General features: G+C 35.9%; 1 protein-coding gene across 4 annotated transcripts in view; it reads left to right on the top strand.

The window, feature by feature from the left end:
• The first annotated feature begins 969 nt into the window (after window positions 1-969).
• SKAP2 (src kinase associated phosphoprotein 2) overlaps window positions 970-26,875 on the top strand; it is a 117,779-nt gene continuing 91,873 nt past the window's right edge. For 3 of the 4 annotated variants that reach the window (XM_087916901.1, XM_087916900.1, XM_026708175.2), the window contains exons 1-3: window positions 971-1,174; window positions 8,291-8,396; window positions 13,879-13,904. In XM_087916901.1, the coding sequence (XP_087773027.1) occupies window positions 1,123-1,174; window positions 8,291-8,396; window positions 13,879-13,904 (184 nt within the window). In that variant the 5' untranslated portion in view covers window positions 971-1,122. Of the gene's footprint in view, window positions 1,175-8,290; window positions 8,397-13,878; window positions 13,905-26,875 lie in introns of all 4 variants that reach the window. The other variant, XM_087916902.1, reaches the window with a different exon arrangement.

Here is a 26,875-nt window from a genome sequence, read left to right as displayed (position 1 = left end):
GCCATTAAACTTCTCTTTGGTATAACCTTAATGTACACATTCCTCTAAAAATTAAATACCAAAACGAACAGAAATGAATAAGGAAAACAGTACAATGAAACTTTGCTAAAGGTGGATTTATTGTAACAATGCTTGTTACAATAAAATTATAAAAGGTTCTTTGGGTTTCCCCTAGATTGACTTCAGCACCTCAAGGCTGGTACATCTGACAATTTAGAAAACCAAGCCCTAGATTTTTAAGTGTGTACACAAATATTATTTTTGAGATTCAGAAAGATTGCAACGGATTAGAAAGTCATGACTTTGCATTAATTACAGAACAAGAAATAATCTTGTTGTTTTTTTTCCAGATGGGTACCTTGGTATGAAAGCAAAATGCTGCTTGAAATCAATACAAAATTGAAAAAGCCTTCTCCTACGAGTGATATTTTGGCTGCTATTTCTCCACTAGCGGATTACTTTTTCACTTTATTCCGGACAAAGAACCTTCTACAGGTGAACAGAACATTCTTATGCAAATCCACTCAAAAGGAAATCCTGTTCTTCCCCAAAGGAGTCATTCCAGTAATGACATACCACTGCAGCCAGGATAAATTCCCGATTATTAAAACCTTTAATCCCAAATCGTGGCAGAATTAGAAGATGGCAAACCGAGCCAAAGTGGTGGAGAACTAAAACCGGGGAAAGCATAGTTCAGCCAATCAAAGAAGCTCCTTTCGTATTCAAGCATTCTATCGAATAGAAATCCCCAAAGACTGAAGCTGCCATGGACCATTTTTGATAGTGGAAAAGAATTTAAGACTCAAGTCAAACTTAAGAACAGGAAGCCCACACTAAATATGGAGATAAATGCAAAATTGGAATCACGTGCTGCGACACTTGGCAGTCAGGAGTTTTTGTAACCATAGAAATGGGAACTTTTGCAGTAACGTAACGTACTCCGGTGCTAAAGGCACACATGCGCAATACTACTTAGGATACGGGAAATGACTGTTGCAGAAGCTGGCAGAGTAGCTCCGCCCCCTAGCTTTATTAACTAACTTCCCGGAGCCGGGAAAGGGGTGTGGTTAAACTTTTCCCCTGCCTTCGTTGTGTAAAGGGTTCCTGTGCGACCACCTGGTCATGATGCAGGGCTTGCCCGCCATCCCTGAGGAGATCAGTAACTTCCTTGCAGGTGAATGTGCCCTGAGCGGCTGGGAGGGAACTTTTGCAAACGTGGCGAAACTAGGGAGCGCTTTGGTAGAGGCAGTGTAGTACGGCTACAGGAGAGTAAGGAAAGAAAAGGGAAGGTAGAAGAAATGGAGAAGTGACTTCTGGGGCGGGAGTGATTGCTTTTTGGAAGGGAAGCCGAAGATCTAAACTTGAGGATTTTGTTTTACAAGTGTAATAATAAAAAAAGGGGGTAAGAGGGTCATCAAGAAACTTATCCTAGAGGACCAGCTGGGTGGGCTGATGCTTAACTGTTCGTTTGTTTAAATATTTGGTCAAGAACTTGCCAAATACTTCCCTGACTTGGACTAGGAAAAGCTTGGCATCAGAATTCATCAGAAAATCTGCTTTTATACTCTTGCTATCTTATTCTGGGGATACATTCTTAAAGTCAGTTTGGTGTAAAGGCCCGTGAATAAAGTGCAGGGGTAGGAATCAGGAGACTGAGGCATAAAAAACCTGGGTGATTTTAGTCATTAGTCATCCAACCCACCTCACAAGGTGGTTGTTGTGGGAAAAACAGAAAGGCAAAGTATGTTATGTTTGTTCAATGCCTTGAATTACTTATAAGATAAGGTGGAATAAAAATCTAATAAAGTTTTAATTTAAAAATAATTTGAATTTATTAAATGCTGATGCTATACGTATGAAGAGTCTAGCTAACATGAACTTAGAATGGTACTGTAGAAGCATCATAATATTTGGATAAGTCCATCTGGATTCCTGATTTTTTTTCTTCTTGAATCAATGTCCATACTGCAGAATTGGGGCTTTGTTTCACCCGGAAAAAAAGAAAAGAGAAGCCTTTGACAGTTCCATATTTGCTTACATTTTCATAATCTTAAAATAGATTGTTCTGTGTTGTATTTCCTGTCTCACATTATACCAGACTGAAAGCCACCTAGTTTTTAAAAACACATCTCCTTTTGTCAACTATATGCTTTTAAATGAAATAAAATCCCCTTTCTATTGGTGACTCTGTTTTGTATTTATGCCAGCACTAATTTTCTATCATACATTTGGCTGAAATTATACCCATGTATAATGAAATACATTTTTCTAAAGTCAGTGGGCTCTTTCTCTAAGAAAACTTGTTTAATATTATTCAGTAAATAACTTTATTTTTGTCTGCCACTATCCATTACATTGAAATTTTATTGAAACACATATATGGGCCTGTAAACACTTTGTTTAACTATTAACTTTACTACATGAATTGTCTTAATCAAGAACCAACTACATTAAATATATGAAATAATTATGAATGGTCTGGATTAGTGTGCATCAACAATTCTCAGGCTTTAGTTCCTTTAAAAAAACATGAAAAAATATTACATGCCAAATAAGTGTTGATCAATTATATCTCAGTCAACAGTTATTCTGTAGATTGAAAGATTGCTTGAGTATACTTTTAAAAAGTATTTATAGCTCTGGCAAGATATGGTTGTGTCAGCTTTTCAAGAATTCCTTCCAGGATGCCAATAGAAATAGATCTAATTTCATAAGTCTTTCATACCAGGTAAACATTAGAGTTGCATATGTTTCAAAAATTATCTTGAATAAGTGCCTTTGGATCCCAGGCAAACACTACACCGAGACATGAAGGCAGGCTGATTCTTTTCAGGGTTCTGAGCAAGCCTGAAACAAATGCTTCTGTTTCTAACAGTAACTCTTAAAGCAGTGGCATCTTATTTCCAGACATGAAGTGAAAACATCGGGCTGTTGTAATAAATAGCAGAAGAGTGTGGTGATTATGTGGGATCTAAGGCACTTATTATTATTAATCATTTTGGAAGGGTGCTGTAATGGAAACCCTTCAAGTTCAGTTCCCCCAGACTACATGGAAGTATATGTTATCCTTTTCCCAGCAACCAGAAGGAAGTCTCCTTTTTTAAGAATATTTTTGATTTTCCAAACTAGTTTACAGTCTTGGAGGCCTCCTGATCAAGAACTAACTGGGCCTTACCCTTAGCTTTTTGAGATTAACAGAGCTAACCCGAGAACTGCTATATGTTGTGATTGGGACTTTTTAATCCTTGAATGAATCAGACTTTGATAGAGTCATACAGCAATTATTCTATTATTCATGGCCTACAAACTATAATTTTTGGTTTTGCACAGTACATCCAAAGTAACCATATTATTTTAATTTGATGTGCTAACCCACCCCATATCAAAACACAGCTTGCTTTTTTGAGACTATATGATTGCAATCTATTTGCCAGAAAATAAGTTTAATTTTGAATGTATATATGTGTGTATATTATACATATACACATTCAAAATTAAACTTATTTTCTGGCATATACATATATTCAAAATTGAAATTCCAAATTAAAATGGCTTTGTATGATAGGTCTTATCTTTTGTTATTATTAAGTGTCCAGCTTTTCTCTGAGTGGAGTGTTCCATTTTCTGACTTCACACTAAGAAAATCTAAATCTATGATTCTCAATCTTGGCAATTTAAAGATGTGTGACCTGAGCTCCCAAAAACCTTCAGCCAGCCACTTTGACTAACGGACAATAGGAGCATCGTATTAAAACTATGAGCAACCTTTCTGTCTTTTCTGGGTATTACTGTTAACCGTGGTCTTATTAATATGACTTGGAGAGAAATGAATGAATTAGTTTTAAATTGATAAAAGTTAAAAACAAGCTAAAAATTCTCATGATAAATGATTGAAATAAGTCCTCACTTAAATACTTATATTGTTGGACTAATTTTTATAAGTCCTAATTGTTCCTAACAGTGGACCAGTTAGACATTTGTTTTCTCCAGATCTCTGTCCATTCTTTCCTTTCATAGTTCTCATCAGTATTGTGCTGGATATGTAATAATAGGAACAGATTGATAATGAGAAACCAAACAGAAAAAAGCTACAAAGGACTAATTTGTACTAATGCATGATATTAATTCAGAAGTTTTTAACTTTAATTTGATGAACCCTTGATATTGACCTGGTTTGCTCATAACTCTAATAGTGGTTTGGCTCACTTATCACTGTATGTGAAATGTTTAATGCATTACAGTTCAACAATAAGTGCAAATCTGTTTAATCTGTGATTGTAGGGTAACCCTCAATACAATAGTTACAATCACAAAAAATTAGTCAATATTTTGAAGATGCTTAATTTGTCTGGAATATTACTTCACAATACAGAATAACAGAGTTGGAAGGGATCTTGGAGGTTTCTAGTCCAACCTCCAAGTAGTAGGAGACTCTATATCATTCTGGACAAATTTCTTCATAAAAATCTCCAGTGAGCACCCACAACTTCTGGAGACAAGCAATTCGCAGTTTACCTGTACTATTTAGACATCCTTGTCCGGATTATCTAATGTAGGAGTGTCAAACTCAAATTTTATTGAGGACCACATTATGGTTGTGTTTGACCTTAGGGGAGCGTGGCCGTGGCCAGATCAATGTCACTCGTGTCAGGGGCATCTGTGGTGGCCAAGTGCTAAGCAGGACTTCCCTGAGAACCTTACTCTCATAATATTCCTCCTTCCCTCCCTCCCTCCCCCCCTCCCTTTTCTTTCCTTCCCTCTTCATTCTAATTTCTTCCTTACCCTCTTTCCTTATTTTTCCTTCTTTGCTCTCTTCCCATCTTCCCATCTTTTTCCTTGCCTTTCCTCTTTCCCTTTCTCCTTTTTTGCCCCTTCTTCCATGCTCATATGCAAAAGAGGAAACATTTCCCCTTTTATTTTGTTTTTATTTTGTTTTGATAGCCCTCCACCAGTGAAAATGGAGCCTGGGGGGGGTGTCATTTACTGTGCCAGCCTCCTGTGGTCCCCTGCCAGCGAAAATGGTGCTTGGGGGTAAAGGCACCACGGGCTGGTCCTTTGCTGTTTTCAGGCTGGCCCATGGGCCAGATCTAAGGCCTTGAGTTTGATACCTGTGATCTAATGCAATGAACAAGTATTGTTTTAGTCAAATTTATTGATAAAACTTCTAAGATAATATTTCAGGCAACATAATGATTTACTGCTATTATTTATTTTTGCGAAACTCCAGATGCTTTTAATGAGCCCTGGCACCACCACTAGTCCTCATACATGATGACAGTATTTGATAATGCCATCATAGTTGATGTAAATGGATCTTAATTTTTTTTGGATTTTGGATCTTGTGCAAGCATAATTCTGCCGTGTATGTGAAAAAGGTGCCACTGCTTTAATTAAGCGAATAATTAGAGTAGCATATCTTTAATGCAACTCTAAAAAGTGGCATCTTTTTGCATGCTCAGGCAGAAGTCTTCCTGATAAATGACTTGCATGCTTTAACAAGGAGCAGAGAAATTCTGTATTGAGTTTGAAGGTCTTCTTTTGAATGATTTGTGAGGGTATAGGTTGTAGAGATTTGTGCAGATGTATAAGGGTAGATAAATTATGTACCTAGTTGCTCACGCACATGTGATATTCCCCCAAAATAACTGAAATGCAATAATAAAAGCTTGCCATAAGCATTCTCGGGTTCAACTTCTTCTATGCAGCTCATTCTTGCCTCTTAATTTAGAGTTACTACTTAATTTAACTTTCATGATTGTGAGTCATGAATATAGATTATCTATTTGAGCACATGAAATGTTTTAGCTGCCATGAGTATCAGTCACTCTCCTTTATTTCTCTTCACTGTGGTCCATTAATTCAATCTATCCAGGGTAGAATTTTATATTTTTTTACAATGAGATCTCAGACATAAAGATCACACTTTTTATAGTGTTTCATTTTCAGTCTGAGTATTACTGAAATGAATGTTCATTACAAAAGAATTTTGAATAACTGAAAAAGACATAATCATTATGAGAATATAATTTAAGCTGATTACCTTTGCAATTACTATTAAAAATATTAAAATGAGAAGAGAGACATTGAAATTAAAGAAGAGAACAGGGTTCCACTGACATTTTTTAAATAAGCTGTAGTATTACAAGAAGAGTCTTTTTCTTTTCTATGAGGGTATAGTGCCCCATATCAGGAATAAAAAGTGGGATATGATATTTTATACCCTTTCTGCCCCATTGATTTCTTTTAAAATTAATATTGAGCTAGTTGTGATTCTGTTGGCTTTTATTCAATTATTCAGAGATAATTTTGAATGAAAATATTTTTTTTGCTTAAAATACAGCATGACTCAATATCTAAGAAAAACATACTCAGTTTTTCTGAAATACGATGTATTCCTTCCTTCCTTCCTTCATTCATTCATTCCTCCCTCCCTCCCTCCTTCCTTCCTTCCTTGACATTTGAGTGCCACAAGACAGACCAGGAACATTAAGAGTCAATTTCTGCCAATGAAATAAAAGAATGAATGTTGACTCCAGGCCAATAACAGACTTGGGTTATACCAAATTTGTCAAAAAACACAATTATTTAAAATTATGCAGAGTTTATTTCTAATTAGTTATTTGGTTCTCTGCTTTGAGAAGAAACTTACATAAAGAAGTAATTATTTTAGAATCTTTTATTTAAGCTTAGAAATTAATCTTTTTGGTTGTCTAGGTATCAGTGCTCCCATTTACCAATATTTTTATTAATTTATACACTAATATCTTATGATTATGCATTGCACATTTTGTACCTAACCTTTTATGCAAAACCTAATATGAGCTCTTTCTACTCATATTCCATTGAGCTGTGACAATCACTATTCATGAAAATGTTTGAAGTGTTCTGTGCTAACTCAGATTAGGCATTAGCCCAACCATGCAGTGAATGTGGCTATGTATAACAACTAGCCTGTCTAATTTCAGCCTGCCATTAAGTGAATAATTGCCTCATTATGTGCAGAAAACCTATTCTTCAGTCAACTGAACAACTAGATTGCAATGATGCGAATTGAACTTATTATATAAGAAAAACAGTCCTGGGTGAGACCAAAAAGGTAATACAGCAAGCTATTTGTAACACGATCAGGCCTGTGCTTTTAGAGAACAAATAGGACAAATATCTCATCTTTTGTCCTTCAAAACCAGGTATTCAGGATAAACATAAAATAATTTATTATTTATGATTAAATAATTTATGATTATTTATGGCAATCTGCTACTAAACTGAATATTATTTTGCATAGCAAAACACACATACACTTATGAACATCTGATGCGTGACTGGGTCCTTGTATCAAAGTCATAATATGGTTTTTTGGCTTAGAATGTTGTATTGACACACCTATAAATATTGATAAACCATGGGCCCAGTATTATGTGTGAACCACCAACTGTGTATTTAACTGTACTTAACAACAGTCATAGTTTAATGCAATATCTGAAGCCAGCTGATAGGCTCCCCAGGTTGCATTACAGAGAATTATCTTTAATGGTACATACTTCTATTTCTATCCATTTGAATCTGACCACTGGGGTTAAATCCAGATTAAATTAATGTGTATCAAGGTAAAGTTCTTCATTAGAAGCTGTGTCCTGCTTGTGTACATGACTTTATTGCCATATTTAGTGATAGCTTTATACTGAAATTTACTAATTCTTTTTGTTTTGTCATAGATATTATGTTATTTTAGCATGCATATCAGCAGTTCTTCTTTGTACAAAGGATTCTGTAGATAGCTTTGAGATTTACTACCATTTTTCAGAGTCCAGCTTTTATACAAGGGCTTTAAGGATAGATAGCTTTAGCATGGAATAAGCTGGCAGTCAGTTTTGAAAATTCTGTTTTGTTAATAAAAGTGCCAAATAAAGTTTGATTCGGTGACAATTGCATATGGGTTGAAGCAGTTTATTATCTTCTAGATTTTATTCTTTGAGTAATGGGTGGGTACATATATTTTACATGTTTTGACAGTTTATAAAAACTTGTTAGGCATTTGTTCATTTAATGATAGCAAATTGTCAAAACGGCATTTGCTGTGCTAAGCATAAGCAGAGCTGTGAACAAATCTATTCAATTTACAGTTTGAAATATCTTTCAATTATTTTATGCCTGGAACTGATAAAGTAACTCCATTAAATAGTTTGGCTGTTATTGCTTCTTGAAAAAACTATAATAGAGGTATTTATCATCTGAAAATTAGTATTTCTTTTTTGACTCATCTCTCTCCCTTTATTCTTTCATGATTTAGATGTTGACATATTCATATCAGATATCCTAAAAGGTGAAAATTTATCCAAAAGAGCAAAGGAAAAGAGAGATGTCCTGATTAAGAAGATGAAAGACATCAGGTCCAAGTAAGTAATTATGCTTATATAAAATACATTTAATATACAAAAAAATATATGTTTGCAACCAATCTGTGGAATAGGCTATCCATATTATTTTTCTTTTATTAATAGAAAACTTTGAATAAATTAATAAAGGCTCCAATATAAATTAAAGCCTTGGCTTTACTTATTTACTTTACTTTACTTTTTACTTTACTTTACTTACTTATTTATTTGGGTTTATATACCATCATATTCTCATTTAATGTTCTAAACAAAGGAGACGGGAAACTCAAGCTCCTGTCATCAGCCTGCTCTTTTCTAATAAGTGGCAGAAGAAATATATCTACAGATAATCCTTGCTGATCACATGAATAAAATACAGGTGTTTGGCAACCATCTTGTACTTAAGACCAGTTGGCAGTCCTATCACAATTTACCATTTGTGATCTTCCCTGCCAGTTTCCCACAAGCGAAGTCAATAAGGAAGCTGGCAGGGAAGGTCATAAATCTCTTGGGTTAGTCTCTATCCCCCACATTCTTTGCTTTCCTCCTTTGCTTGCATGCACTGTGTCATCCCCTTTCATGTGCAACACAACCTTCTTCACCTTTTTGTTGTTTTCATCGCATCAACTCCCTCCTTTTCTCTCAGTACCCTCCTTCCCCACTTTGTTTGAATGCACTGTGCCTTCCACCCTCCTTCAACTACAATGTTCCCTCCTTCCCCTTTTACTTACACACTTCTTTCTCCCTTCACTCGTATGCAACTTGCCCTTCTTTTCCCTGGCTTTCCTGCATTTATGCTATTCTGCAGCAGCCCCATCTCCCAGTGTGCATGCAGTCTGCACTTGGCCTTCTCAAACTTTTCTTATCCCTGATGAACATTCCTGCGCTCCTTACTTCAGATTCCTACTGCTTCCCACTTAACAATCTGCACATCTTGGCGTTATGGTAGCAATGACTGTCTGGATTGCTGTCACTCAGTGATGTGACCCCATGATACGACATTTTGTGACTATATCACTTTGTAGTGGTCATCCTAGTCCAGACTGCCATTGCTGCTTGACGGCTGCCCATACTTCTATTCATTTCAGATTTGTCACTATTTACTTTTTCATCTAAACTTGGAAAAACCCCAACATTTGCTTTCATTTGTGAGAAATATGGGTGGCTAGTGCTTCAAACACTTAGGAATCTTTCATAGCACGTGAGGCATTGATTTATGAACAACTTTGCTTTCTATACTGGGAAGGTTTTTTTTTCATGCAGCCTATGATACAGACTACTGGTTAATAGAGATGGGCAGATGTATGGCAAAAGCATTCAGCAAACATGTTAGAGGTCTTAATCAATGACTGCCATCTAAGATTGGGCAAGTATAAAGCAGCTATCAATATACATGAGGAGCATTGTCTATCACAACTTGAAGAACTAGTCACCCACCTAGAGAATGTTGTTAGGATTCTTCTAAAGGAAACAATTGCAAGATAAAATTCAAAAGTTAAAATCATGCTCCTAAACCTGTATGATCCATGATTTATGGAACAAACAATTAAGCCAGCAGGAATTACAAATACTTGAATATGATGAGGAGTTTGACACATGTAACACCACACCAAGAGAATTCATAGCAGTGTTAGAATCCATATTCAATAGAGTAGAAATACAAGAGTCAGAAAAACATGCTATCAGACAAAAAACAATGGTGGTCACACACAAACCAAACAATGTGCTCAGCCAGGGGATCAGTGCACCTTGAAAGACCTGAAACAAGATCAAGACATTATTATTTTAACCACAGATAAAGGTCGTTTCAACTGTGATAATGAACCTTACATTTTATGAAATGAAGCATACGTCCTGCTCAATGATTCCTCAGCATGTAAACCAACAAAGACATCAGAGGTGAGAAAGACGATCCTACAATTGAATGCTTATCTCACCCGACTCAAAAAACAACAACTGTATAACAGAAATGTTGGAAAACAAGAGGAAAAGATGCTGCCTCAGGGAGATTTAATGGACTTCCAAGATAGACAAAATAGGAGTCTTCCTTAGAGCTATTGTAGAGCTATGAGATACCCAAACCTACAACTTGGCTAAATAGCTAGCACAATGCTTAAGCTTCCTGACCCCACCCTCAAACAGCACGGTCACAATATCCACACAAGTTTTGGCAAAACCACAAGGCTTAAATGTGATTCCTATTTACATCCATCCCCTCCAACTTAGCACATAGAATAAAAGATAAAAAACTAGAAGAATATATCACAGATATGCAATCTAACCAGGACAAAAACCATGAAGAATGAGGATGGGCTTATTCATGAGGCCAAAAGCTCGGAAGACTAAATTTCTGGTCCTGGTGGCCAACCCAGATTGGATCTTGCAATATTATCCTGGGACATATACATTTGCTTTCTTAAATGTAAAGTTAATTTTTTAAATATTGTTGCTAACCATATACTTCCTGTCTCACTACTCAGAATGCTTTAAAAAGCAGATTACATTTATAAAAATTGGTGGAATGAAAAATATAGTCTTTTTCTCTTCCAATTAAACATAGATAATTGATATAATGTCTAAAAAATTCATTAAGAAATGTTTACATTCATACAAAAATGTTCAGCAGAAATCTAGTGATACAATTAATTATGAATTAGAAGCTACTGGTATGTATATACAATCTACTTGCACAAAGGAAAGACTTCATTTTTTTCTGTCCATTTTCCATATGAATATATACCATAATGAAATGTCTAGCAGGTTTCAGAAACATGGAGAGGAAACAGGTCCAGTAGAAAAGGGATATCTCAGCTGTGTGGAGATAAGCAAGTATTAGAAAAAGACCGAAACGTAACTCTGCTAAGTATAGGTTGATCTGGAAAATAGGTTGAATAGGCTTTCAAGATTCTGTTCCTTTCCCTGTTAAAATAGAGACATTTCCAGAAATTCAACAAATTCTTGTTTTCTGAGTTTTTTAACCTTCTAGTACTTGACAGCAATAGCAGTAGCACTTAGATACTGCTTCATGGTGCTTTACAGCCCTCTGTAAGTGGTTTACAGCAGTGATCACCAACCAGTAGGGCAGGAACCACTGGTGGTCGCAAGAAAATTTTGGTGGTCCGCAGAGAATTGTCCTCCCCAAAGCACTCTTCCCCAAAGCAATTAATCCAGGCTGCGTGGGAACACAAGGCTGTGCTGTCCACATGGCCAGCCCACCTGCTGTCCCCCACCCTTCGGCTAAGCACAAACCTTACCTTGAGTAGAGCCATGCGTGCTGGAACTGGAAGGTAAGACCAATGGTGTGAGAGGGAAATCCGCCCTGGGATGGCTTGCTGACATTGGTGAGAAAGTTGGTCACATATTCCGGAGCTTCAGTAGTCACAAGACTGGCCCTTTGGTCATTCCGGAGCAGCTCCTTCAGTCCATGGCAGGCAGGTGCACCCAGGTGGAAGAGCAGCTGCTCCAGGATGACCAAAGGGCCAGTCCTGTGACTACTGCAATTCTGGAATATGGGACCATCTTTCCCATCAATGTCAGCAAGGTCCAAAAGGTTGGCGACCTCTGGTTTACAGAGTCAGCATATTGCTCCCAACGTCTGAGTCCTAATTTTACTGATCTCAGAAAGATGAAAGGCTGAAACAACCTTGAGCTTGTAAGAATCGAACCTCTGGCAGTGAACAGTAAGTTAGCCTGCAATACAATTTCTAACCACTGTGTCACCACGGCTCTTAACAGACTAAAAGGTTCATTACATTTCTGCCACGTTGGCTTTTTTCTTATCTGCTTTGCTTGGAGTTTGCTACAATCCTGGCAGTTTGTGAATAGTTCATGGTTTTTGGAATGATGTAATGATGGCTTATATTAGATGTCAGAAAGGTAACTTCAGATATTGTTAGCAAGACAGGTTTCTAAAAGTGTAGCTAATGAGTAATGTTCTGTAATTCAGTCAAGTGAATCTCATTGTCAAGAATCCCCACAATCCAGTACAAGATTGAATAGAATCATAGCGTTGGACAGGATCCTTTAGGCTATCAAGACTATTTAGAGCAGGAATCTCAATTAAAGTATCTCTGACAGATAGTTGTCTGCTTTATGAATTGATGCTCAAAGCAGTCTAGGTAATTAGTTCCATTGTTGATCTATAATTGTTGGGATTGTTGAAATTTCCTAATATTTGGTATCTAGTCTTGTTCTTCTTACGACCAATATTTACAGAAGCATTCGATAATCTGGAATTTTTGAAATGGTGCCTTCCTTATCAGCAATTAGCAATGCTGGAATTCTCGCTATATCCATTCTAGGATAACTATTTACTTAGTTGCATAAATCTTAGCATGAACCATTATGTCTTGCAAAATGACGCATTGCAAAGGAGCAAAGTAATATTTCTCTGGACTTTGTGAAATTAGATATGCTTTTGAAAGAAACTTGATGTGAGCTGAAAAGCTTTATCTATGTCTCACTATTCTTGTCAGATACATGGTTGATCCAGGTCATAGTTGCTTACAGTATTATATCTGACTGTTGTGCTTCTTGTGGTTGTCTGGAGAAGTGACAAAATAGATAAGCAAATAGAGGTTGTTGCCATAATGGATATGATTTATCACTGATAGCTTGGCTTTTTGCCAGCAAAACTTTCTTTCCTTTCAAGAATAATGCTTATCTTGGATGATTTGCAACTACGGCTATATCATTTAACACAAATAAATTGTATATTCTGTGCAAAGTTTTAAGAGCCAGACTTGAGGAACATAACAAAATGTACCAAACGGTACTAGAATAGTTGTGTGATGTGGATGGCTTATGGTAATGATAGAATCAGATTCTAGCCCAGGGATGCTTAGCACAATAAAAGTACAGTATCTATCCCTCTGTTTTTGCTCTTCCGTCTGGGTGGTGTTTACATGGACACAGTTTGTCGTCCATTGTTGTTTATTTAATTAATTTATAACTGCCTTCAGTGGAATGAGCATCTCTAGGCACATGCAATACATTAAAAAAGTAGGAAAAGTTAATACTTGCTCTTATTATAATAATAGCAGGGCAAGAACCATTGAATACCAGGAAATAATTCAGGACGATTTGGGAATCTGCATTAATAGGGGATATTATTTCCTGGTATTCAGTGGTTCTTGCAATGCAGATACACAAATTGTCCTGATACTTGGAATGATTTTAGATATCTCAATCTTAATCATATTGTGATTTTTTTTCAGAATAGCAATTTTTTTTCTATTTTCCATATTAATATATTAATGTTTTTAATTGAAGCTTAGGTGCAATATAGTCATTATTTCTTCATTACAGATATGCAACTATTAACCTCATAGAAGACTTCTTCAAACTTTAGATCATATTTTTGAGGTAGCGTTGCTCAAAGTGCTTTCCAATAATTAGTTGTGGACTATCATTTTGTTATCCTAAAAAAACATGTAGAGTTCTTTACATTTACAAACACTTACCATATCCTTTTCCCCCACCCTCTCTTTTTCCTTTCCTGCAGCTACCTACAAGAATTTCCTGAAATAGGTAAGAATTATTTCACATGCATGTAGCTTAAACTAATCTTAAGTAGATTCAATCATCTATTGAAAACTTAGACTGTGCACATATGGTATCGTTGAGTATGCTGGCTCCCCCTGCTGGAGAAAAACATGGAAAGCTCTCAATTTCCTTTTTTTAAAATATACATTTTACTGCTTTTATAAAATAAAAAGGCACAGTAACCAACAACTAAAAATTGGAAGGGAAAAAACTATTTCAAATGAAATCACTGGCTATTAGCATTTACAGTGGCTTAGAATGTTTTTCTAACATGAATTCTAAATTTAATAAAAGTGTTTAAAATATTCTCCACTTTGCTTGTTACAGCTGTTTTGGAAAAAAATCTTCAAAGAAGTCTCTTATAACAACTGATTATTCCTCTGCTGGACAAATACAGTGGAATTCTTAAGTCATAGTATTGCCCATTTACAGACATAATAGAACCAGGGGTATGGCACTTCTATCAGTGAATTTTCCAAGATATTTTACAAATCAAATTTTGACCCAGCAAAAGAAGTTTCTACTTCTGGATGTGAATTTTAGTTTCCACTTTCAATCTGGTTCTTAATATGTTTCTTTTGTACTTTTTTGTCTATGACTGCAAGTTTAAAGAACAGACAAAATGAAAGCATCAGCATTAGATATGTAAATTAGCTCTTAGAAAATATAAATTAGCTCTTTGGTCAAATAGTAGAAAGAATTTGTAGCAAATACAATGAATATTCTCTCCCAGAAAAGCTTGGCAACAACAGCTTGCTATCACATTTGAAAAAATCATAGTTTTATTTTAGTAGTTTAGAGTTTCAGGACAAGAATTGTAATAATGGGAAGCTGAAATGTGGTTTGCATATTATGTTCTAATGGATTTCTTGAAACAGACCTTATAATCTCATTAAAAATAGCCTGGTACAGTGGCCTGTTTTGAAGCTGAACCTGAGATGGCCCTTATTTTCATGATGCTAATTCATGAGGTCATGACCTGAAGCTTGTGAATGCTGGTACAAGGGTCACAGCATGAGGTCAAGAAAGCATCTGTGGAACTACAGTAGATCTCACCCCCACAAACACACACCAACTGGTAGGGCAACAGCCAGGAAGAGTAACATTTACTTTTTTCATTTTATGTCAGAGTTTATAGGCCTGCCATCAGACAGGATATTTTCAGGATAACCTACAAAGTTCAGCTTTAAAATAATAACTATGCTCTATTGTTTTTGGAACTTGTGTGTTCATTTTCAAAATTTTCAGAATTATTTCCAGGTATAGAGTGTTCCTAGAATTGGTTTGTTCACTGAATTTAGATGTAAAATAGAAAAGCTTTCTGATTTTCTAATGTAATCCAATTTGGATTTTATATTTTTCAAAGTAGTGATTAAAAAGTAAATATTAATTAGTATTTGCCTAAAGCCGTTCCACAAATTGATCCAAAATGAGGATAATTTTCATATACAAGAATCAGATTGTCTACCTAGATAGGCTAGTGAGATGCTGGTAGCAACATTTTTAAAAACAAATCTTTGACTGCTAAGGACCATGAGGGCATGATAGCATCATAGTGCCAAGAAAGGCAGTAAAATTAGACTTAGGGGTGGGCAAAATGGTTTGAACTCGAAACTTTTCATACCAATTTTGTTGAGAAGCATCCTGATATATGTTTCTAAACAGAAGAAAATGTTTCAAGCTTATATCGTCCTAATATTTAAAGTAAATATTTTGAGTTCAAAATGGAGATGCTTCCAGCTTGGAATGTTTCTGTTTAATGCAGTACAGATTTTGTTTTTTGTTTTTTTTAAATTCAGAGCATTTTAAAAGTTGGCATAATTTGAACACCTCCCACACCCTTTCACCCCTATTTGAATTCCTCTTAGCTTCAGCCAAGTTTTAGTTTGGATTTTTTTTCTCATCTTTTAGCAAACTAAAGACATCAGTTTTTCTTTATTTTCTTTATATATATTTTTAAGAACCTGTACTTCTCTTTTTGTTGCAATGTGATCATGGGAATGAGTATTGAATTGGAAAAAGGGTAATATTACAAAGACTGTCTAGTAATGTGTGCTTAAATATCAGGTTGGCTTTCTGATGTATTGTAATACACAAAGTGCATCAGCATAAAAGCATTCCTTCAAGCATGGATCTAACAACCTAGATCCTAAGCAGATAGTTTATTAGGGTAGACTCATTCATAAAATCTTATACATGCATATTCTTATTGCTTCCTGTGGAAAAGCTGTTAAAGCTATGAAAGTTGGAGATGTTCCTGACCTACTAAATGGAATATATCACCTTATGTACGGAGAGAGAGTGAATTTATTGCAGCTCATAGTTCTACTGTCATCCTGTTTCCTGGACCCATTACTCTTGCCCTTAGTATGCGAGTCAAGTGCTTTGCCATTCATTTATGTGTTTCTGTGCGTTGTTCTTTGTGTGCTTGGATTTTTTTAGACACTGGGTCTCCAAGTATAGTTTTCAAGGACAACAGTCTACCTAACATATTATTTGGTGCCTACCAAGTTTCTTTCACCACCTAATTCTAATGTCCTTCCCACTTTTTTAATAAAAAAAGAATTGGAAACTTGTATACTGCAGATTCAAGTGTGTCAAACGTGTATTTCACAAATAATCCCCAGAGCGATTTCTTGTATATAAAATGGTGGGTGGCATCTAGTTTTACTTTATTTATATCCTATTAGATAATGTTTTGTGACTGGCTACATTCTCCATGGGAACAATTTTGTGATGATGTCTCCAACACGTTGTTAAAATTTCTTTGTTAAAATCCAAGCTAGGAGATACTGAAGCTTGTCTTTTTTACCTTAGTTATTTGATACCTAAAGCTACTTGATTTTCTCTCTCTCTCTTTTTCTCTCCCCTCTCCCCTATCCACACAAACACACACACACACATTTACAAATATGCATATAGTTTTCTCTCTCTCTGTGTGTGTATGTTTGTATGTCTGTATTCTAGAAGGATGACATCTAAGCCCCACCATCTGTTACTTATTCAATGAAATTCACGAATTTCTGCCCTGCAACCATTTGGAGGCTGTTAACTTGCATTATGCTTGTCCTTTAGTTTGCTCTAAAGATTGTCTTACTCATATGTTGTGAATTTAGAAAAAAGTATTGTGTGTACCAATTTATTTTAACCTTATTGCTTTGTGTTGAAAAGTCTGTAAGGGGGCTTATGTCCTTTGAAAGCAGTAAATCTAAAAGTTTTTGTAATATAGAAATGCAATTGTTAGATCTTCTGAAACTATAAAAACCCTCTACTATTAGTTTTTTTATAGATAATCAATAAATCATTTTGATATATTAAGAGATGAGTGGAATAAAGGTTCTTGTACTTTCTAAACAGTGGGACAATGCCCAATTCTATAGCAAGAAACTTGAACAAAACTCTGACATAAAAAATATTTAGAATTTATTGAATTCAGTCATATTTATATAGAAAAATGTCAAAAACAGTATTTTGTTGGAGGTATAATAAGGGTAATACTTTAAGAACATTTTATAGCATCATATACTTATTAAGTTTTGAGAGAAAATAGTGGATTATATAAACGATTATGTGACAAAAGCTAAAATTTTCAGAGGATAATATTGAACATATCTAGTATATGAAATTCAGCTTTAACACTTAAAAATTCAGCAAATGACATAAATGAATGTTTCAGATGAGTTTATCCTTGATATCTTCAAACCCAAGTGTAATCATTGGTGTTTTAAATTTGTATGGGTAAAGTTGTATGAACTCTTAATCATAACTTCAACATTCTTAACTTGGTGCCCCTGTATGATTTGGGTTACAAGTCCCAGAATTTCTGCCTGTATCTTCTATTTGAACCAGTGTTTTCTAATCTTAGCAACTTTAAGATATGTGGACTTAAGCTCAGAGAAGTTAGGGTCCATATATCGTAAAGTTGCTCAGTGTGAGAAACATTTCTCTAAACTGTTGGCGGAGTATCTATCTAAAACTCAACGTCATGCCCTTTTAACTGAGTGAAACAATACATCACTGGGCAACAATTTTTGAACCAAGGCACTGCGAATAGACTGACTTAGAGAATGTGTTCAAAATCCAGGATTCATAATCCCCAAGAGAATGAAATTTGGGGAAATTGTGGCTGCTTCAGTGCTATTTGATGCTGCTGCAGTCACATAATCTTTATTTATAATGTTCTGTGACAGTTCCCAGGATATTTTGCAATGTCTTGCTCCCTCCCCTGCCCAGCATTAGCCACTTACCTGTCTGCTGGAAAGGGAAGGGTCAAGGAAGAAAGGAAGGAGGGGGGAACAGGAGGGAAGGAGTTCCTGTGCACCCTACTGGCCCATGCCATCCTGCACACTCCCCTGATCTATGCTGCACTCCAGTGACCCATGTTGAATGTCTATCCCAACCATGCTGAACCTTCTGTGCACCTCCCTGACTGATAGAATCCATTGCATATCTTTCCTGAAGTGTGTGGAACTCCTTGATTGATGCCTGTATGAACTCTTCCTGAGCCAGGCCACACCCTGTATGTCTTTCCTGACCTGCATGGCATCCCCATACACCGTCTCCAATTTGTGCTCCTCATGTGTGCTTTATCCATGTAGCCCCTTGGGAATCCCCACACCTTTCTGCTCCATCTTGTGCCTCCACACACTGTCCATGATTTTCACGGCACCTCTTGCATACCCCAAGCACATCCTTCCTGTCCCACATTCCGTTCACACATAATCTCCCACCAGCGCTGCACTTCTCACATATCCTTGTAACACCATGCATTCTTTTTGACCTGAATTATCCCGTGATGCCTTATTTGATCCACACAGTTTCTCTTACCCAATAACACCCATGCATCCTTGTTGACCTAGCTGCTGTGTACATGATGTACACCATTTCTAATGTACACGCATGTACCCTACTCAACTCACACTACCCACTCAGACATTTTCCCTGACCTACATGGAATGTCTGACACACACCCAAACACCATTACCAACCCTCACAGTATCTCTCACACTCTGATGTGGCATTCATGACCTGCACTAACCTTGTTCCTTTCCCTATCTGGCAGCAGCCTTTGACCTGTTTGTTCGCCTTGAAATGGCAACTTCCTGTTGGCTTCCCAACGGATGTTCTGCCAACAAGTTTCTCAGAAGCAAAGTAAATGGGGAAGCCATCAGTAATTCTGGGGGAGAAGGAAGGAGGGAGAAAAGGAGGGAGGGAAAGGAAGGAAGAGAAAGGGAATTTGTCATCACTAATACAGTTATTAAATTTATTCTAGTAATTGCTACTAGAACATATAAGGTGTCAAGATTCTGGAATCCAAATAAAGTTCCGCATATCTTCTTGTCATCTAGGCCAACCTTTTTAACATGCTGTCGTCCAGAGGAGCTAGGGTTAAATTTCTGAAATTGCAACTAGTGCTGGCTGTCAATTCCTAAGACAATAATTGAAACATATACAAAATTTGGCATTAGAGAGTATACCTTTTATTTAAGGATATATGTATGTTCCACCAGTTTTTTCATAATTTAATAATTGAAGTACAGTAAATATTGATAAATGTTTTATTTCAGTTTTTTGGCAGAAGGTAAATATTGGCAATACTTTTGATTAAAATTATTTAGCATGAGAAGTTTTTTTTTCATGCAAAATAGCAAAAATCACTTGATAATCAATTGAGGCAGTCAGCTTGAAGCCTTTATTGTGATAAATGCAAATTAAAGAATAACTTCTATTCACAATGATTAGATATCTAGTTTCCCGTATTAGAGCAATACCACCATCTTTTGGATCAATAAGCAAATTTACTGCAAAAGTACTGTTTAATAAAAGAAGGCCAGCCACGGTGCAAGTGACTCAAAATATACTGCTATCACAACATAAGATATCATATTGCAGAAGAAAAAGTGTAGGAGCAGTATTATTTCCAGTAACCATTAACTGTGTTTAATTAATGAAACTTACAACAAAATATTCTGGGATAAATCAAAATGTTCCAGGGAAGATATTTTAATGAATATTAGCCTCTTAATTATCCTCTTGGCTACATTGTAGGAACACACGTGTGCTTTTTCTTTGTGTAACAACTTTTTATAAAGAATTATTTTTAAACTGATCATTAATTTTATGGCTACAGAAATGAGATGCAAAATTTATGCTGTTGCCATTGACATAGGCTCAAGGCACTACTGGTATTGTGCATGATTATAATAGAATGGCTGCCGGTTAATGAGTCTGTACCTTTCATTTGAACATGCGTTGCTTTTAGATGTGTGATTAGGCTGTAATGCTTTCAGTTACGGGTACAAATTCTTTTGCATAGTCTTATCTGGTAGTCTTTGTTCGTTAGAGTTCTCCTACATGGATAATAATTAACATTTTCCTTTACTGATTTCTGTTGCCATTCCAAATATAACGTTAGAGTAAAATTTGTATTTCAGATTGCTTGATGCAATGATGCCACTGACCAGGGGTGGGATTCAAATTTTTTAACATCCGGTTCTGTGGGCGTGGCTTAGTTGGTGGGCCTGACTTGGTGGTCATGTGACTGGCTGGGCGTGGTCAACTCAACAACACTCACATCAAGGCACTCATCTCCTCGTCTAGCCTCTCATAACTGTGGGGATGCTGCAATAGTCATAAGTGTGAAAAACAGTCATTTTTCAGTGCCACTGTAACTTTGAATAGTCACTCCACACATGCAAAGTACCAGCAAAGGAGGAAAAAAAACTCCAGAGAAGTTCCTGAGACAGGAAGTCTAGTCCTGCCAAGAATGTAATAAGGGTTAATGGAGAGGCAGTCTCTGTAAGCAATACCAGAATGTTTCTTTCCTGCCTTCCTTACAGGTTTAGGCCAGTAATTTCTTCTAAGAACCGGTTCTCCGAACTACTTAGAATATTAACAACCGATTCTAGCAAATAGGTGCGAACTGGTAGAATCCCACCCCTGCCACTGACCAAATACAGTACATAAAAGTATTCATAGCTTTTAAAACAGTGCTTTTTTGAAAACTGCTAGACTAGTCAATATTTTAAAAAATGTGCAAAATTTGGCATTAAAGTTAGAGTTATTCTGCTTTTTTACTGCATGTTTGAAGTGGCTAAGCAGGGATTGGCAATTAATTTTCTCAAATGGCCATATGAGAATAGAGTCTGTCATGGAAGGCCCACCCTCCACTGCCCTCCTCCGCCTCTCATTGCTGCCTCTCCACCCTCCCTCACTGCTACCCTATCCCCAAACTGCCACCGTTGTTGCCACAGGCCTGGATAGGGACAACCAAAAAGGCTGGATGCTGGACTGTAAAAACGTCTGGGCTAGAGCATACTGTAGTCTAAATCCACGAAGATTTAGTCTCTTTAATTCTATATTTAAGGTAAAATCTTGAATATATTGTACAATATTCCAGTGTTTTCCCTGCAATATTCAAAATTTCTGATAAAAATCAGAATTAGATAAAATCTGCATTTAAAATAGCATAATTACAATTAAATCCCATCACAAACTTGATTGACAGTCTGATAAAAATGAATCAATTTGTTCTGTGATACACATAGGTAGAAAACACTGCCAAAAGGACTGCAGATTGGCTGCATGGTTTCTCAATATTTCATGGCAGTACAGAGTAGTCCTGAACGTATGACCATAATTGACTCCAAAATTTATGTTGCTAAGTGAGAAATTTGTTAGGTGACTTTTGCCCCATTTTATTATTTTTCTTGCCACATTTGTTAAGTGAATCTTAAATTAATAACTCGATCGTTAGGTGAATCTGGTTTCCCCATTATTTTTGCTTGTCAGAAGGTCACAAAAGGGAATCACACAATTCTGGGACACTGCAACCATCATAAATGTGAGTCAGTTCTCAAGCATCCAAATGTAAGTCACATCATCGTGAGGATGCTGCAATGGTCATAAGTGTGGGAAAATGGTAATGAGTCACTTTTTTCAGTGCCGTTGTAATTTTCAATTATCACTAAATGAACTGCTGTAAATAAGTTTAGCTTTATGTCCACAAGCTGTTAAATGGACAGCTATGAAGGAAATTCCCCCCATCACCCAGAATTCCTTTTCCCAAAACAAATAAAACAGAAAAAACAGATTCTACTTATGTCTGAAACAGCCCCCATTTGGATTATTGGTGAACCACTTTTTCTCTTCAAAAATATTATAAGAAATCCCTATTACCTTGATCAAAATTCAATAAAATAATCCCCCCTCTAAAGATATCCAAAGGAACATGTTGTCCAACATTTTTTCACCATCTAGATGTCCATATTCCACTGGCCTGTGCTACTATTGTTCCCAACATATAATATTTAGTATCATTCTTTCATTAAATGTAAAGCTTCTATGTAGGCATCAAGACTTGATCCAGGTTTCTAAAATGAAGACCATTCTGATTTTAAGATGAAAACCTCCTTGGAAAATTGGACAGAATAACAGAATAGAAAGAATAATTTTTTTTAGAAAAATGTAAACACAGAATAAGCTTTTTCTTAGTTTTCACTATTTGTTCAGCTCCTGTTAGTTAAGGATATTGTTGGGGAGCTGCATATGAAATGAAAACTGATCTTTGACCATTGTAAATATAAATAACTAGAACCTTGCCACATATTTCTAAGCATTTATGGTTTTACAAGTTTCAAACTCCCCAGTTTTAATAAAAGCTGAATGCTGTAAGTGAACTCACATGCATGCAATGATTGCACTATTTGCTTATAGATGTGTGGCAGATAAGCATCCCGCATTATAAAACAGCATATTTGTAACTGCTTACAAAGCAGAATGATGCAAGTATTTAATCTGCCTGAAGGGGATTTTTTAAATACACCCTTGCCAAAATTGGAAAGTTATATCTTTGAGCAAATGCCAGGTCTCTGACATTTTAGTAGGACCAATCCCTGCCACCTGCCCTGAGATTTGTTTAATTAATTTTTTTGGCTGAGAACTCCAAGCAGCACCAGGTGGCCAGATCTAGTCACTTTTTACATTTACTGCATTGCTTCCAAATGAGTACTGTCTAGGGGTATGGCAAAAAGTTAAACAGGTGGACCATACACAGCTTTTCATTATTGTCTCTAGAGCTATAGGTGTTTCTTGGAATGTTGTTGTCCCAGATTGGTAAATTTTTGTGACTGTAGTACAGAAATAGTCTTGAATGACCTGTTGCCAAGGGTCCCCAAAGCAAGGGTCAGGCCCCTTTGTACTGATGACAAAAAGCACTAAGAATAACTGGCAGAAAGTCTACTGGCCATATCTTTATAAAAAATTTTACAATCTATGAAATGTCATAAAATATGCAAAGGATGCAAATGACAGGAAAAAATGTGATTGGTTACAAAGATACGGAGTTCACACTGTTGAAGTTCTCCTGCTGATCGTGTTAGAAATTATTTCCTAAAAAGCTCTTTCTAAATAATATTGAACTGCAATAGCAGATAATGTTTAAGATCTTTAAGTAAGGTAAGAATACAATCTTTAAAATGCTTTTTAAAAGGTAGGAATTAGCTGTGACACAACTGTGCCCTCAAGCTGACAATAAAATATTGCATATTTCAAAAAAGAAACAAAGATGAAATAAGGCATAAGGAAATAAGAATTATTAAGTTAAAACTTTAGCAAAGCCTGGGAAATCTCGCGCGATGTTTTCCAAAGAAAGATAAGCCCTGAATTGTTTAACTGTCTGGAGGTAGTGAGTTCCACAGTGTACCTGCAGGCAAAAGAGGTGAAGCATGAGACAATGTATACCATCTTTACTTTAAGAAAGACAATATTTTTAAAATCATACAAGGCTCTGGATAAATGAAATAAACAAATTTAAACAATAGCAACGTAGTATTTGAAAAGTAAGAAGTGGATCTTTTAAGGTAACTGTAGCAAACGGAAGCCAACCAGCATAAAGTACTTTTAGAAGAAATATTTCTCAAGACAGGAGTTTCAAAGAATTTGATGACATTGACTGTATAGAAGTCAATTTATGGTAGTCCAATAAATGTTTCCTATTTTATCTAATGTCTTCCACACTGGTTAAGAGAGATTTACTCTCTCCACTATCTTTTGGAAAGGATATCTTCATGGGTATCTTTGAATAGGGAATTTTATTTTCTGAATTTACTAGGATATTAGAAAGTGCTTAACACAAAGAAATGGTGGAAACAGTTTAGGTTTTCCTTAGGATCCAGGTATGATACATGCACACTAATTTGCATCAAATAAGTGATTTAAAGACAAGTGCTCTGATAGACGAGCACAATTCAAAGCACACTGACAATGTCTCCACGAATGGTGATGAAACATTTGCAACCAGATTGCCAAGGTCCAAGCTCAGCCCATCTGAAATGCAAATTTGGTAAAATCTAGGAATTCCCAACTTTAGTTTGTATTAGTGATTATCTGTTATAGTCACCAGGCTACTAATCTCTTATTGGTCCCTATCAAGGGAATGTCTCTTAATTCTACTTGATGCCATGTTCTAGTGAAGAATATTACATCTATATAACCCCACAAAATTTTGAGTGACAAAGATTAAGAAATGTGTAGTCTTGTGACTACAAATTACAGATGCTCACTGTAATTTGAACATGTATATAGTGAGCAGTTGCCAGGAAACAGAAAGAGAGGCTGTTCAAAGCTAGGATGGAAAGCTAGATAGAGCAGAATTTCTGAAATTCTTTCCAATTTTTAATAATTCTGTTCTAAGTCACAGAATAATTTCAGAATAGGAGTGGAATTAAGGAGATGGAAATATTCCAAATATTACCTAACCATCTCTCCCATAGGGATGCATTGGTAGAATATTTCTGAAAAGTGATCCCATTTTGTCTATTTTTTAGTTAGAGTGCTGCTTAAAAGTTTATGAATCCTTTTGAATTTTAAATATTTCTGAACATACGACCTAAATGTGATATATTCTCTATACATGCCCTAACACTAGATAAAGAGAACACACTTCAGTAGATGGGTCAAAATATTGTACTTGTTCAGTGTGTTTGAGGAATTATGGAGGTGCCTTATATATATATAAGTCTAGCTTTTTTCTGGAGGACAGATCTGTTTTTAATTTTTTTTTCTTTGAAAGAATGATAGCCTTCTCTACATGGAAATTCAGAAATTCAGTTTAAACATGATTTGGCCAGCTGTGTATTGCTGATTGTGTTCCAAACTGGTGCATTACAGGATTTCCCCCACCTCCCCTTCCTCCTCCCTGTTAGCAAAGCTCTTCTTTGACCCAGCTCTACCATTCTTTCATTAGCTCAAGCCTGTCCCATCATATTTTAAAGAGAGCCATTTGGATTTTTCTACTGTGTGGATGGGAGAGAAGCTAAAGTTAGGGAAATGCATAAATTCTTCCCTTAGATTGTCCTGCAGTAAAGCTCTAAGCACAAGACTTCTTACAAGCCACGGTATTAAGCTAGCAAGAGTTTGGTTATTAAGGTAGCATAAATTGCAAAGTATGGAGTTATTTTGTTGTTGCTAATCTGAAGATTGGAAATAATTCATGAAGACAGCCATAGGGAAGAATTTGTGAGTAGGACTGAGTATGAAGTTGAAATAGTCTTTGCTGACTAATGTCTAATATTTACCAGGTGCGAAGATCCCAGAATTCCTATCCCAAAATATTAAAGTAAACTATTAATTCTGAAAGTGGAAGCTCAATCTATATGGGTTGTATTAAATCAGAGAATACTAGAATGCAATTTGAGTTAAAGCTAGAGTTGAGATTATGAGAGATTTACTTTATGAAAATTGCCACTTGCGATGGTGTTAATGAGCTATTGCCTTTACAAATATGCTTTTCATTTGCATTTGAGTTTCTGTAATAAATTTTGTTTTAAGAATGTATATACTGCTTGTTCCAGTAACAACTGTTGGATTGTATTAAAAATCAATTAAAACAGTAGTTAAATGATACAACAAATGAATGTATAACATTGATAAGAAAACATTAACATTCCTATAAGAATGGGTAGGAATGGAATTCTCCTCCCAGATGTTGATAATTTGTTCCACTGGTTGGGCCCCACTGTGGAAACTACTGAATTCATTCTTGTCAAACAAATCTGAGTACCTAAATACAAGTACCTATTAATGACCTAATTGTGCAGGAGAGACTGTACAAGAATAGGCATTTCTATAAGTGCTTGAGATTGGACATAAACCATTTTATTTATTGTAATGCATGCAGCATTTCCAAATCTGAGAGGCTCCTGTGATGATGTGTCATGGGTGTAGTTATGCAGTCTACAAGTTGTAGCATAGCTGTATTAAATGAACTTCCATTTCTCCAGAACGACGATTGGAGTAACAATTTTGATTTATGGAGTAACAACATGCATAAGCACCATTCCTGTTCCTTCTTTGAAGTACTTGAAACAGTAGAAAGATTTTAGATTAATGAGACTTTTTAAAACACACAAGGATATTGTAAACATTTAAAATATCGTCTTCATCAATATTCCTGCAAAATTTGAAGGAAAAAGGGTAGAAAAACTAGGAAGTTTATGGTAAAGACATAACATTAAGGACATAACACAAAACATTAGATTTTGCAGCCTGATTCAAATAGATGAAACCATCTTAGATGAAAAAAAAAACTTTTGGATCATAAGACTGAAAGATCCAGTATGCAAGATCCACACTGCTATAGAAATTGAATAGTATTATTATCTGAATCCTGTGAAATTACATACACAGGACCAATACTTTTTGAAGAAAAAATTGTGAAGAAAGGACCATAGGTAGTTCTTGTCTTATCAACCATTCGTTTAGTGACTATTTGAAGTTACAACTGCACTGAAAAAAGTGCAGTCCTCAAACTTATGACCATTGTATCATCCTTGTGGTCATGTGATGAAAACTCAGAAGCTTAGCAAATAGCATTTATCTACAATGATTGCAGCATTCTGGGATCATGTGATCACCATTTGTAACCTTCCCAGCCAGCTTCCAGCAAACAAATAAAG

This window comes from Pseudonaja textilis, chromosome Z (genome assembly GCF_049901715.1).
Source record: "Pseudonaja textilis isolate UNSWEBS1 chromosome Z, rPseTex1.2, whole genome shotgun sequence".
NCBI classification, from domain to species: Eukaryota; Metazoa; Chordata; class Lepidosauria; order Squamata; family Elapidae; genus Pseudonaja; species Pseudonaja textilis.
The sequence above is the reverse complement of the archived record's forward strand: the minus strand, read 5'-3'. Positions and strand labels throughout refer to the sequence as shown.